At 41.5% G+C, this 12,767-nt stretch overlaps 1 protein-coding gene across 1 annotated transcript in view; it reads left to right on the top strand.

The window, feature by feature from the left end:
- The window catches only part of megf10 (multiple EGF-like-domains 10), a 170,249-nt gene that overhangs the window by 132,981 nt on the left and 24,501 nt on the right, over nucleotides 1–12,767 (top strand). Inside the window, exons 14-17 of the mRNA XM_072588707.1 lie at nucleotides 5,251–5,397; nucleotides 8,077–8,211; nucleotides 10,623–10,751; nucleotides 12,071–12,199. Of these exons, the coding sequence (XP_072444808.1) occupies nucleotides 5,251–5,397; nucleotides 8,077–8,211; nucleotides 10,623–10,751; nucleotides 12,071–12,199 (540 nt within the window). The remainder of the gene's footprint in view (nucleotides 1–5,250; nucleotides 5,398–8,076; nucleotides 8,212–10,622; nucleotides 10,752–12,070; nucleotides 12,200–12,767) is intronic.

Here is a 12,767-nt window from a genome sequence, read left to right as displayed (position 1 = left end):
CTCCCCCCCCGACCTATCACCTTCATCCCCTCCCCCACTCACCTATTGTACTCTATGCTACTTTCTCCCCACCCTCACCCTCCTCTCACTTATCTCTCCACCCTTCAGGCTCTCTGCCTATATTCCTGATGAAGGGCTTTTGCCTGAAACATCGATTTTACTGCTCCTCGGACGCTGCCTGAACTGCTGTGCTCTTCCAGCACCACTAATCCAGAATTTGGTTTCCAGCATCTGCAGTCATTGTTTTTAACCGAGTTGATTTTAACCCTATTGCGAATCCTCTTGCAAGGGTGCCTTCCTTGAAGAAGTTTTCCTCCTCTCTCCACAAGAATCTCAGGGAGTCCTTCTCCTACATTGACTTGGGCAGCTAGCCCTTGCTTCTATTCAGGTCTGAGGCTCAATTTACAAAGACAAGGGAAGTTTCAATAGAGCCCCATTTCTGGCCTTCCTTCAGGGCAGAATTCCAGTGGAAACTTGGGATACGTGTTTCCCATCACCTCGCCAGATGGAAGCCATCCTTAGGCAACTTTGCCTGGAATTGGAAGCTGTGTACTGAGTAGCAAATGTTCCTTACCAGGGAGAGGATTCCAGCAACCACAGTAAAGGAGCAGTGCTTCAACACTAGAGGAGGTGGCAAGATACATTATAATGGGGCAAAGCTGACCCATAGATTAGACCAGGCAGATTGAAGTCCTCAAACATGACTGGGGACTCCAGCAGACAGATGTCTGTGGACTCTGCCTTCTCTCTCTTCAGGGGTGCTTTCAGGACCCTTCACTACCATGTTGGCAGCCCCAGAAAGCAATGATGAGTGAAGGAAAAAGGAGGGCCACTGAACCTGCAGCTTCCCAAATCATCATTGGCCATGGCCATAGAGAGGAATGCAAGGATTGTCCACCTACATGTAATGGGAGGAGATAATGGTCAGGCCAGTGAGGCACCTGCAGACTGCACCTGCCCAACCTCTTCCTCCCTCTCTGTTCGTTGATGGACATTTGTCCTACTTGTAAGTAATTCATCCATTTATTCTTCTTGCCTACAACAGAATAAATTGACCTGATATGTAGTTATTTCCAATTAAATAAAGTAGAATTTAATTTTAATCCCTTTAATTAAATCACTTTTCCAGCAAAAGAACAACATGAAGTTTATTTTTTATTATTGTTTAATCCTATAAATGTCATTTGGGCAGATGATGTTGCTATCTCAATGGCTGTTTGTCTTAGGTTTGGGCTGCAATCCAAATCTTTATGAAGAAAATAAATTCATTTTATGGTATAAAGTGCCTTAAGAAAGAATGATCAGATGTAAAAGTTATTGGATTAAATATTCTCAGTGAATGCAAAGGGATAGTAAAAGCGCAAATCTGTAATGATGTGTTTAAAAATAAACAAAGTTCTCCGTAGTACAATATGGATTATGTACTTGATAACTGCATCTTATTTATAGCACAGACACAAGCCATTCAACCCAGCTGCTTCATACTGGTACTTATGATGCTCACAGGCCATTCTCACCCCAACTCCTACCATATTTTCATCTCTCTCTATCAGAATATCTTTCCATTTCTCTTTTGCTCATGTGTTTGTCAGCTTCCCTTTAAATACTATTCACCCCAATCACTCCCTGTGAGAACAAGCTCCACATTATCACCATTGTAAAGATTTTTTTTCCCTGAGTTCTCCATTGGTTCTGTTGGTGACTACCTTAGACTTATGGCCCCTAGTTCTGGTTTCCACCCAAATGTCAAACTATCTTCCCAATCTCTATTGTGTAAAAAAAACTTCCTAATTTTAAAGACCTCCATTGGCTCAGCTGTCTCCTTCCTCACAGAAAAGAGCACCATTCAGTTTTTCAGAAATAATATGGAAAATACTTGAGTTTTTGCCTGTGATTTAACTGTATTTCTACGTTTGTACCCAACGGTATAATTTTCATTAACAGATTGGTTTCAAACTATTGAAAATAGAATTTTCTGCAGTTGCACAATTGGACCTTTGATTCTGCTTTAGATGAATGCTGAATTAAATTTAAGAGCCCCACGTGTAAAGCATCGGGCATAAAATGAAGGTGCATTTTTTTTTAAGAGCGCTGCCTCGCTGAAGTTTATCGTGTCCGCTGTGCAATTGCCTAGCAACTTGGATGGCTCTCAAAGAGTTCTTTGTCCTTTTCATTGACATTCCATTCCATCATTGTACTACTTCTCATCATCACAACACACAAGGATTCGACTAAATGATCATCTTTCTTCAACTGAAGGGAAAATTTTATATATTAATTTAAGAAAATGAAAGCTACTTCCATAATGAAGGAGAACCGTTGGATTTTGTTTTAAAAAAAAGGTTCAGTTTAAAAATATTATGCTTCCCTAATTAGCTTTATTTACGCTGTTACATAATACAGCGTGCTTTCTGTGGGATCCACTCAGCTTTCTCATCAGCTGTGGCCAAATGATTCATTCACTAACAAGACAGGCCCAATTGTAAGGCAAGTAGACACAATAAGGACTAAACTCTGCGATGGATGTTTACTGGCATTCCATTTTAAAAGAGATATTCACTGGTTGGTGCTGCAAAAATAAAAGGCAAGATTGTTTCTGTTGGATAAAATTTTCTGTTTCATTAATATGCCACAGAGTTATGTGGCGCATCTGCTTGTGTGGTCTCGGATAATTTATCACAGGAGATAATGACATTTTTATCTTTCATCACTGCATCTGTAAATTTGAATCTAGAAACCTCCCAAGATAGGTACCCTGTTGTCCTCACTCCCTTTCTTACCATAGCATTTGCTGTTTGTATCATTACCTATCTGTTGGACAACTTATTTGAAAATGTTCAGCTTATGACCAAACACCAACAGCACCCCCATCCCAGAAATTCAGAAAGCCTGTTTAGCAGAGCAGTCTGGCCAGGATCTGGTTGATTGGCGGACCAGGCTGAAGAGTTGAATGACCTCCTGTTCCTTCAGTTCCCATCGTTAACGTGACAAGATGTTTTCCTTTTGCCTGTTATTTCCAAGTTCCTTATTTGGAAACTGTTAATCTCTTGTTGACTGTGATGCATTCTTGCATTAGTGGACTGGGAACACTGTGAATAAAGAAGTTTAGTCAAGCTCCCATCTTAATTTAGAAACTTGAGTAGTTTATAGAATCATACAGCACAGAATCAGACCCTTCAGCCCAACTCGCCCATGTTGACCAGGTTTCCTGAACTGAACTAGTTCCATATGCCTGCATTTGGCACATATCCCACTGAACCTTACCCATCAATGTACCTGTCCAAATGTCTTTTAAATGTTGTAATGATACTCACCTCTACCATTTCCTCTGGCAGCTCAAGGTTAATAATGTTAGGTTAATGTTGAGAGAATGGTATGGATTTCCTCGGGAGCTTCTGCTATAACTCAACCAGCAGACTGAAGGCAAGACTAAAGAGCAAATTGTACTAATTCTTGACATTTACAACTTTTCTGTGAGGAACAAAATCTCGTTACTACAACAACTTGCATCTATATAGCACCACTGAGTGTCGTATAAGATCCCAAGGTGTCTCATAGGATTGGTTATCAAATAAAATAGATACACACCAGGTCACAAAAGGGAAGATGGTGGCAGAATGATAATATAATTTGAATAATATTTGGAGGCCCAGGCTGGTGGATTCAAATCCTGCCATAGCAGCTGGTGATATTTAAATTCTGTTAATTAATCTGAAATTAAAAACTAGTCTTCGTGATGTTGATCCTGAAATTTTAATTGATAGTTGTAAAAACCTATCTGATTCTTAAATGTCTTTTAGCAGAGGAAATCTGCCATCTTTACCTTGTCTAGCCTACATATGACCCCAGTCACTTATCAATGTGGTTGGCTCTTGACTGAGGTGGCTCTCGTAAACCATTCAGTTCGAGGAGAATTTGGCACGGGCAAGCGACACCTATATCCCATGAAAAAAATTAAGAAGGTATTAGGACAGGTGACCAAAAGCTAGGCCAAAGAGATAGGCTTTAAGGAGTATCTTAAAAAGGAAGAGAGAGGCACACAGGGAATTCCAGAGCTTATGGCCAAGATAAATGAAGGTAGTGCCATCAATGATGTAGGGCAGGTAAGGGAGCAGTGTTAAAACACACTTGAATTAGAGGCTCCATCAAAATTAAAGCTGTATAGCAAACTATGGGTACCTAGTGAGGTTGGATGTGCAAACATCAACGCAGCTATTGTGGACCTCAACTGTTGTGGTCCAGCGTCAGAAATTAAACGACACCAGGTTACAGTCCAGCAAGTTTATCTGAATTCACAAGCTTTTGAAGCATTTCTCATTTGTCAGGTGAAGTAGAGGGAAATGCACAAGCACAGAATATATGGACGGAGTAACAAGTTGTTACTTTGGTTAGACCCTCGTCACCTGACTCAGATACCTATCATGTTATTCCAGCCATTTGGATTGTTCTAGCATCATCTTTTTAAAAATTATTTGTAATTATCTCTCTGCTTTAATTAATTGGTTCATAAGGTCATCCTTCCACTTGTTATTGACACTTTACTCACGCCATTTGATACTTTTGATCACCTGCAAAGACTTGTTATTCAGCCTGTCGACACTGCACTCTCACTATTTGTACTTATCTGTTGACACCTATAATTACCTGAAATTATCTTGCCATTATTTCTCCCCCATGTATCCTGTGCCTGTGCGCTTCCTTTCACTTTACCCGATGAAGGAGCAATGCTCCGAAAACTTCTGATTTCAAATAAACCTGTTGGACTATAACCTGGTGTGATGAGACTTCTGACTTTGGACCACCCCACATCATGCTGTGTTTGAAGATAAGGGAATTGGTTCTAGATCCCAGCAGAAACGAATATTTAATTTTTTCAAATAGAGGGACACGAGAGCCGACATTGTGTTGGGAAGGGAGGCCCTGGGATTTTAATGACTCTACCTTTAGTGTCCATGCCTTCAGCTGCATGTATTCAAAGCTCCGGAATTCCCTTCACAAGCTCCTTTGTATGCTACTTAAAAGCACACCCTAATATTACCTAATTTGACTCTATGTCATATTTGGCCTGGCAATGCTCCTGGGAAGTGTCTTCGGACATTCTTAGCAAGTTAAAGGTACTGTGTAAAAGCCAGTTCTTTTGGTGAAGCATTAGTGATATCGATGCTTTTGTATTGATTAAGCAAGTGTCTGTAAAGTTTGTGTGTTGGAGCTGCTCTAATTGACAGAGGTTTCTTTTCCCTCTGTGTTTAGGTATACACTGTGATAGTGTGTGTGCGGAAGGGCGCTGGGGACCAAACTGTACACTGCCATGTAATTGCAAGAATGGTGCTTCCTGTTCACCCGATGATGGAGCTTGCGAGTGTGTGCCTGGATATAGAGGCACGACCTGTCAACGCAGTAAGAAATACATGGATCTTTGGACCAGTTTGCATTCCTGTATTGCAGTATTGTACTTAGAATTGTTGGGATGTATCTTAATATCCAGACATGGGAGCATTAGCTCAATTGGGATGTTAAAATTCTAAAATTCTAAAAATCTCAAACCTTATCTTCAACCTGCCGACTTTTAGCTTTAAGTGAGGTGGGATAAGAAGGGTTGGTATAGGAGTGAAGTGCAGTGTGTGCAGTGTGGTGTTAAGGCTGGTATCCCATGATTTGACTTGCTTTACCGATTCTATAGTCGGGAGCTGTGTTTCCCATAACTTAGGAAACTTGCATGCCTTTGTGCAATACGTAAGAGCCTTTGCAGTGCAGAAATATTGCCTCTAGCCCTCCATACCCTTATCAAGCACCCCCAAACATCAGGCAGTGAAATCAGTCAGTAAGGCTGAGATCTGGGCCCAGAACCTGTCAAGGGTGACATACAGTCTTGTCCATTCCAACTCTGTGCCCAACCCCTGACAATGCCAATCACCCATGTTCATAATAGGCCATAGAATCATAGCACAGTTGGAGGCCATATGGCTATTATACCAATCCTGGTGCTTTGACTAGAGCTCTCCCATTGCAGACCAACTTCACCTCCAGCTCTCTTTTATCTTGCGGTATGCTTTCCACTATTTGCTACCATGCAGTGTTCGATGTAATGGTTATTGGACATGTGTTGTGTCTTAAAACAGAATGTGGTTGGACCTTTAAAGGCTGGCTTCCCAAAGCCAATCAATCAACTGCTGCAGGAAAAGCAGCAATTTATAAAACAAATATTTATCACTTGGGCTAGGAATCTTCTCAGTTGGGCCAGGGATCATCTCCAGCTGATCCAAACGTCACTGTGACTCTAATTCACCCTGAAACCTGTCTACTCTTGATCATCAATAAAGTGCTGGAAGGTGTCAGCAAGGTTGTACTCTCGATCATCAGTACAGTGATGGAAGGTGTCAGCAACAGTGCTATCGTGCAGCACCTGCTCAATGATGCCCAGTTTGAGTTCCACCAGGGCCACTCAGCTCCTGATCTCATTACATCCTTGGTTCAAACGTGGACAAAATAGATTCAGTATTCAGATTCTGGAGATGAGATGAGAGCCGTTGACATTTCACTGCTTTTCCCTGAGTGTAGCATCAAGGAACCCCGGCAAGATGTGCATCCATGGGAATGGGGTTGGGGGGGGAGAGTAGGGGAGGGGGTGTATGGGGAGGCCAAAATTCCTGACCAGCTGGAGTCATACTTGGCACACAGGCAGATGGTTGCGGTTGTTGGAGGTCAGTCACCTCAGCTCCAGAACATCTCTGCAGGAGTTCCTCAGGGTAGTGTCCTAGGCCCAACCATCTACAGCTACTTCATTAACAATCTTTCCTCCATCATAAGGTCAGAAGTGGGGATGTTCATAATGATTGTACAATGTTTGGCCCATTCATGACTGAAGCAATCTATGCTCAAATACAATATCCAGCTTTAGGCTGACAAGTGGCAAGTAACATTGATGCCACACAAATGCCAGGCAATGAACATCTCTGATAAGAGACAATCTAACCACTGCCCCTTGACATTCAATGGTGTTACCATCACCGAATCCTCCACTATCTTTGATGAGAAATTCACCTGGGCTTGCCACATAAACACAGTGGCTACGAGAGCAGATCAGAGGCTGGGAATACTGCAAGTAACTCATTTCCAAACTTCCAAAGCCTGCCCATCATCTACAAGGCACAAGTCAGGAATATGATGGAATACTCCTCACATGCTTGGATGGGTGCAGTTCCAATAATACTCAAGAAGATTGACACCATCCTGACAAAGCAGCCCATTTGATTGGCACCACATTCACAAACATCCACTCCCTCCACCACCAACACTCAGTAGCAGCTGTGTGTACTATCTACAAGATGCACCACAGAAATTCACCAAACATCCTGAGACAGCACCTTCCAAACCCACTTCCATCTAGAAGGACAAGGGCAGAAGCTACATGGGAACACCCCCGCCTGAAAGTTCCCCTCCAAACCACTCACCATTCTGATATGGAAATTTATTGCCATTCTGTCACTGTTGCTGGATCAAAATCCTGGAATTCCTTCCCCAAGGGCAACTTACAGCATGTGGACTGCAGGGGTGGTTTCAGAAGGCAGCTCACCACTACCATCTCAAAGGCAATGGGCAATAAAAGCTAGCCAGCTCACAATGCCCACCTCCCATGAATGAATTAAAACAAAATTATTAAAGCAGATTTACCCAAAGCAATGATCATGTTGTCAAAGGATAAACTGTAAGAAGATGATTAAGGGACGTATTTATAGAAGCATTGAAAGTCATGAAGGTCTTTGATAGGGTAGGTTATTGGAAACTCTTTCTGCTGGCAGGGTTATTGGTACAACGACAACTTGCACCTTTCACACAGTGAAACATTCCAAGGAGTTTTGCAGGAATGTTCACAAGCAGAATTTAACACTAAGCCACAGAAGGAGATATTAGGACACAAGGTTAGTCAGAGAGATAAGTTTTAAGAAGCATCTTCATGGAGGCGCTGTTGTAAAGAAGGGTAACTTTGGTATTGCCTTTTTGTAAGCTCAACTTTAACATTTTTCAGTTGTGAACCATTTTGTTGATTGATTATGATCAAGAATATTTCCATTGCAGTCTGTTCACCTGGGTTCTACGGACATCGTTGCAGTCAGGCGTGTCCTCAATGTGTGCATAGTAACGGGCCATGCCAACATGTCACAGGGCAGTGTGACTGCTTACCTGGTTTCACGGGAGCTCTCTGCAATGAAGGTAGCTTTCTCATTTTAAGCTATACTGAAAGCTTTGTGTTTTCTGTTTGTCTTGAGATAAAAATAACAAGCTCAATTAGTAACGTTGTAACAGTGACAGGCCACCCTGGAAAGAAACCAGTAAACCCCACCCTCACTAAACTTCAGCTCATCCAAAAGTCTTTGGTCTATGTCCTAATGCATACTAAGTTCTGTTCACCCATCATCTCTTCTTCTCACTGACCTGCACCGATACTCAGTCTGGTAGAGCTTTGTTTTAAGAATTCTTATTCTCGTTTTCAAACCATTTCTGAACCTCACCCCTTCCAGCATAACCTGTTCCTGAACTACAGCCCTCTTGAGATCTGTAGATTAGCTTAGATTCCATACAGTGTGGAAACAGGCCCTTCCGCCCAACAAGTCCACACCAACTCTCTGAAGAATAACCCACCCAGACCCATTTCCCTCTGAATAATGCACCTAACACTATGGGCAATTTAACATGGCCAAATCACCTGATTGGCACATTTGTTGGGGTTGATGAGAGGGAAGTAGGTTGGTATGTGTCAGTCATGTGGTGGCATGAGTTGGCATACATAGCAAGTGTGTGTGTGGCTTTTGGGGTTTAAGAGGTGAGTGTTATGTGACTGTTTTGTTTCACTGCTTTTATTGTAACTAAGACAAGGTTGCAGAGCATCAAGGTGGACCCTTCAAGCAGCCTACCTTGGTGCTTAGCATCCCATATAATTAGATTAGATTCTTTACAGTGTGCAAACAGGCCAGTTGGCCCAACAAGTCCACACTGACCCTCTGAAGAGTAACCCACCCAGACCCATTTCCCTTTGACTAATGCACCTAACACTATGGGCAACTTAGCATGGCCAATTCACTCACCTGCACATCTTTGAACTATGGGAGGAAACCAGAGCACACGGAGGAAACCCACGCAGACACGGGGAGAATGTGCAAACTCCACACAAACAGTCACCAGAGGTGGGAATTGAACCCGGGTCTCTGGTGCTGTGAGGCAGTAGTGCTAACCACTGAGCCACCGTACCTGCCTCCACGTCGTTTCTGAGTAAACTGCCTCTTGTCTGCAGCTACGCCCCTAAAATTAAAATCAGATCACTTGGGGAAGTTCCATCTGATTTTGGGTTTGCTAGTTGGATTTAAAATTTCCCAACACGGTGGCATCCAACTTAAGAGCAAAAGTTTGGTAAACCCTCCTTCAAGTTTTATTTGTCTGCTGGTGCTCCTGCAAAACGCGTTGAGCTTTTTACCATATTAAAAGTGCTGTATTAGTATTAGTTGTTACAGTTGTTGAAATGGCAATGGTTGACATCACAGAGAAACGTAGAAAACTTGAGAGTCAGAATTAGGTAAGTCAACTTTGTTAGCAGTCTGCAGAGTCTATTTAAACCAAGCGAAAGCAAACTGAACTCACTCTGCAAACTGCAGCAAAATGTACAGTTAAGGGTTGGATTATTTCTCCTGAAAAATGCAGTCGGTGGAGGATAATTAAATTGAATTAGCTTTTTCTCGCATTTACTCAAATGAATACATTGAAAAGTTTAAAGTCACCATATTATGTCGCCTTTTAGGTACAAAGGTCCTTAGGAACAGATTCTTAAAACAATCCTTAGAAAAAGAAAGTTGAAAAATAAAAAAAATTAAAAATCTACTATTACAAATCAAGGGAATAAATTATTAAAAATAAAGAAATTGAAGTTCAGAATGTTCTGATATAGTGCCATAGTTCCGTTCCTGTGCAATTCCACTTTATCAGCAAATCGTGTAATAACAGCAGCAGTTAACCTAATGAAACCAGATTCATGTTATTGCCAATGTAGGTAAAGAAAGTTTGCGTTCTACAAATAATGGTCTAAATTCTTCAACTGCGTTATAACCAATTCACATTGACAAAATGAGTGTTACAGCAGAACCGACAGTACACAATACAGAACTCTGTGCATTAAGTCAATCTCAGACACTCCTTGAAAGTGTTAGGGGGTGAGGGCATAGTGGAATTACTCAGTCATCTTCATTCCAGCTGGGACTTGTGCTGTTACTAAGAGCAACTTGAAAATATTGAACAAAATCATTGCCTGCATCATTGAATGTCAAATAATTGTACTTAACTTACTGACCCTGCTATATTTAGGTAATCAGACTCAGTGAAAGGCAGTTAGTGCAAGTTGATTAATCAGGAATCTATAAAGACAAAGGATTGGGACAGGACTGTATCTTCTCTGATTTGCAAATCTTGCTTTAACATCAGTGTTGACACTTCTGAACATATTGGTGTTAGTTTTCAAACATTAAGTAAGCAAGTTCAGTAAGATCAAAACCATGTTGCCTCCTACAATCTTGTGTTTGGCTTGTTTTTCTTTCACCTACAGTTCTGAGTCTAAAAGTTACATTGCTGTTTTCCAGTGTGCCCCAGCGGTCATTTTGGGAAAAGCTGTGCTGGTTTCTGTACTTGTACAAACAATGGGACATGCAATCCCATTGATGGTTCCTGCCAGTGTTACCCAGGATGGATTGGAAGTGACTGTTCTCAACGTAAATATCCACATTTATTCTTAAACATTTCCTGTGCATTGCTTAAAGAGTTATTGTTCAAACGGGATTAAAAGGAAGTGTCAGTCCTCCTGTGTTAAGATCCTCAGAGAATCCAGTAACTTGAAAAAAGAAATATGAACTTTCCACTGAAAACTGAAAAGATGATATGATAGGATTTTCTGTAGAAGACTTTTATTGTAACAAGCAGTCTTGAAGCATTATTGACTAAAACCTATCTTTGTAGATGACTTAAACTTCAAAGAACAGACCTGAAATTTATTTTTTATTTTAAAAAATACATGCTTGACAGATATATTTTCCACTCTCCCCAAAATAGTCATTCAGTTTTCCCAAAGAAACCCAAAGTGATTTTTGACTTGCAAGGGTAAACTTTCTTCCCTTTCCCAACTTGGTAATTTGGAACCCCAAAACTGGTTTTCAAAATGGGGATTTCCTTGGTACTTCTCCTTCTGGTCCAAGATTCCAGTTGAGTCCTCTAGCCTTATTTCAAATTATTTGAACCTTTTAGTCTAACCAAGCTTCCACCCACATTCCTGGTCGGTGAACCATAAAAACTTTCAACTTCTATCTGTTTTCTCTCTCTCAGATCCTGCCAGACTGGCTGTGTCTTTGAGAGTTTTGGGGGATATTTTCAAAACTGTACCAGTCTCAAACCCCATCTCCAGGGTAATGTGAATCACATGAGTCTTTTACTCAAGCAGAAATTCTGTTTTGTACACAAGCACATTCGTGTTGTAATGAATCAAAATGTGTGGAACATCCTATGTCTTGTAAATCTCTTCTAATATGTAAAGGGAGTGAGTAGAATGGACCTATGTTGTCTGGAATTTAGAAGAATGAGAATTGACCCTATTGAAATATATAAAAGGTCTTCGAGGCTTGACTAGCAGATGCTGAGAGGTGTTTTCTCTAGAGTCTAGAACATGGGGACACTGTCTAAGAATAAGGGATCAGGCTTTTTAAACTGAGATGAGGAAACAATTCTTCACTCAAACAACTGTGAATCTTTTGAAAGTCTGTACCCTAGAGAGTTCAATCATTGAGATTATTCAAGAGTGAGACTGATCAATTTCTGGTCATTGAGGGAACTAAGAAATATGGAGATAGGGCAGCAGAGTGTAAGTTGAGGCAGAACTTCAGCAATGATCTTTCTGAATGATGGAGCAGGTTCCACAGACACATGACTAACTTCCTCCTGCTCCTATTTCCAGTATTTTTAGAAGATGTTTCAGGGGAAATTGAGATATAATTGATGGTCAAGGCAGAAGCTGCTCATTTAATCAATTATGTTTTTTCAGCCTGCCCACCTGGATACTGGGGTCCAAACTGTATCCACACCTGCAACTGCCACAATGGAGCCCACTGTAGTGCGTATGATGGGGAATGCAAGTGTACACCAGGCTGGACTGGACTGTACTGCACACAGAGTAAGGACCTGTCTGTATGACCACAAGTCTCTGTCTGTCTATCTATCTGTCCATCTCTGTATGTCTCTCTCTCTATCTCTGTCTCCTGCCTGTCTGTCTCTGTCCATCTCTCTCTCTCTCTCCTCCCCTTTCTATTTTTCTCTGTCTCTGTCTGTCTGTCTCTCTCTTTCTATCCATCCCGCTGTCTGCCTTTGTCCATCTCTCTCTCTCTCTCTCTCTCTCTTTCTGACTACTTGTCTCTGTCTCTCTGAACCTGTCCATCTCTCGTTTTCTGACAGACTGTCTCTCTCTGTCGCTGTCTGTCTCTCTCTTACTGACTGCCTCTCTCTGTCTATATCTATGTCTGCCCCTCTCTTCGCTCTCTTTCTCTGTCTGTCTCTCTCTTTCTCTCCCACTTCTAAACCTAAGTTTTTTCCTGGCTCCTCCAATGTTCTTTAAGTGGGGTGTGCACCATTAGTAACAAGTCAAGTGCTGATTATTTTGGTTTTGGATGCTTTGTGACATAATGAGTCTGGGAGATCAAGAGCAATGACAATTATAAATACTTTGAAAGTAGATTGGGCTTCTC

Source organism: Chiloscyllium punctatum, chromosome 2, assembly GCF_047496795.1.
Source record: "Chiloscyllium punctatum isolate Juve2018m chromosome 2, sChiPun1.3, whole genome shotgun sequence".
Lineage (NCBI taxonomy): Eukaryota > Metazoa > Chordata > Chondrichthyes > Orectolobiformes > Hemiscylliidae > Chiloscyllium > Chiloscyllium punctatum.
The sequence above is the reverse complement of the archived record's forward strand: the minus strand, read 5'-3'. Positions and strand labels throughout refer to the sequence as shown.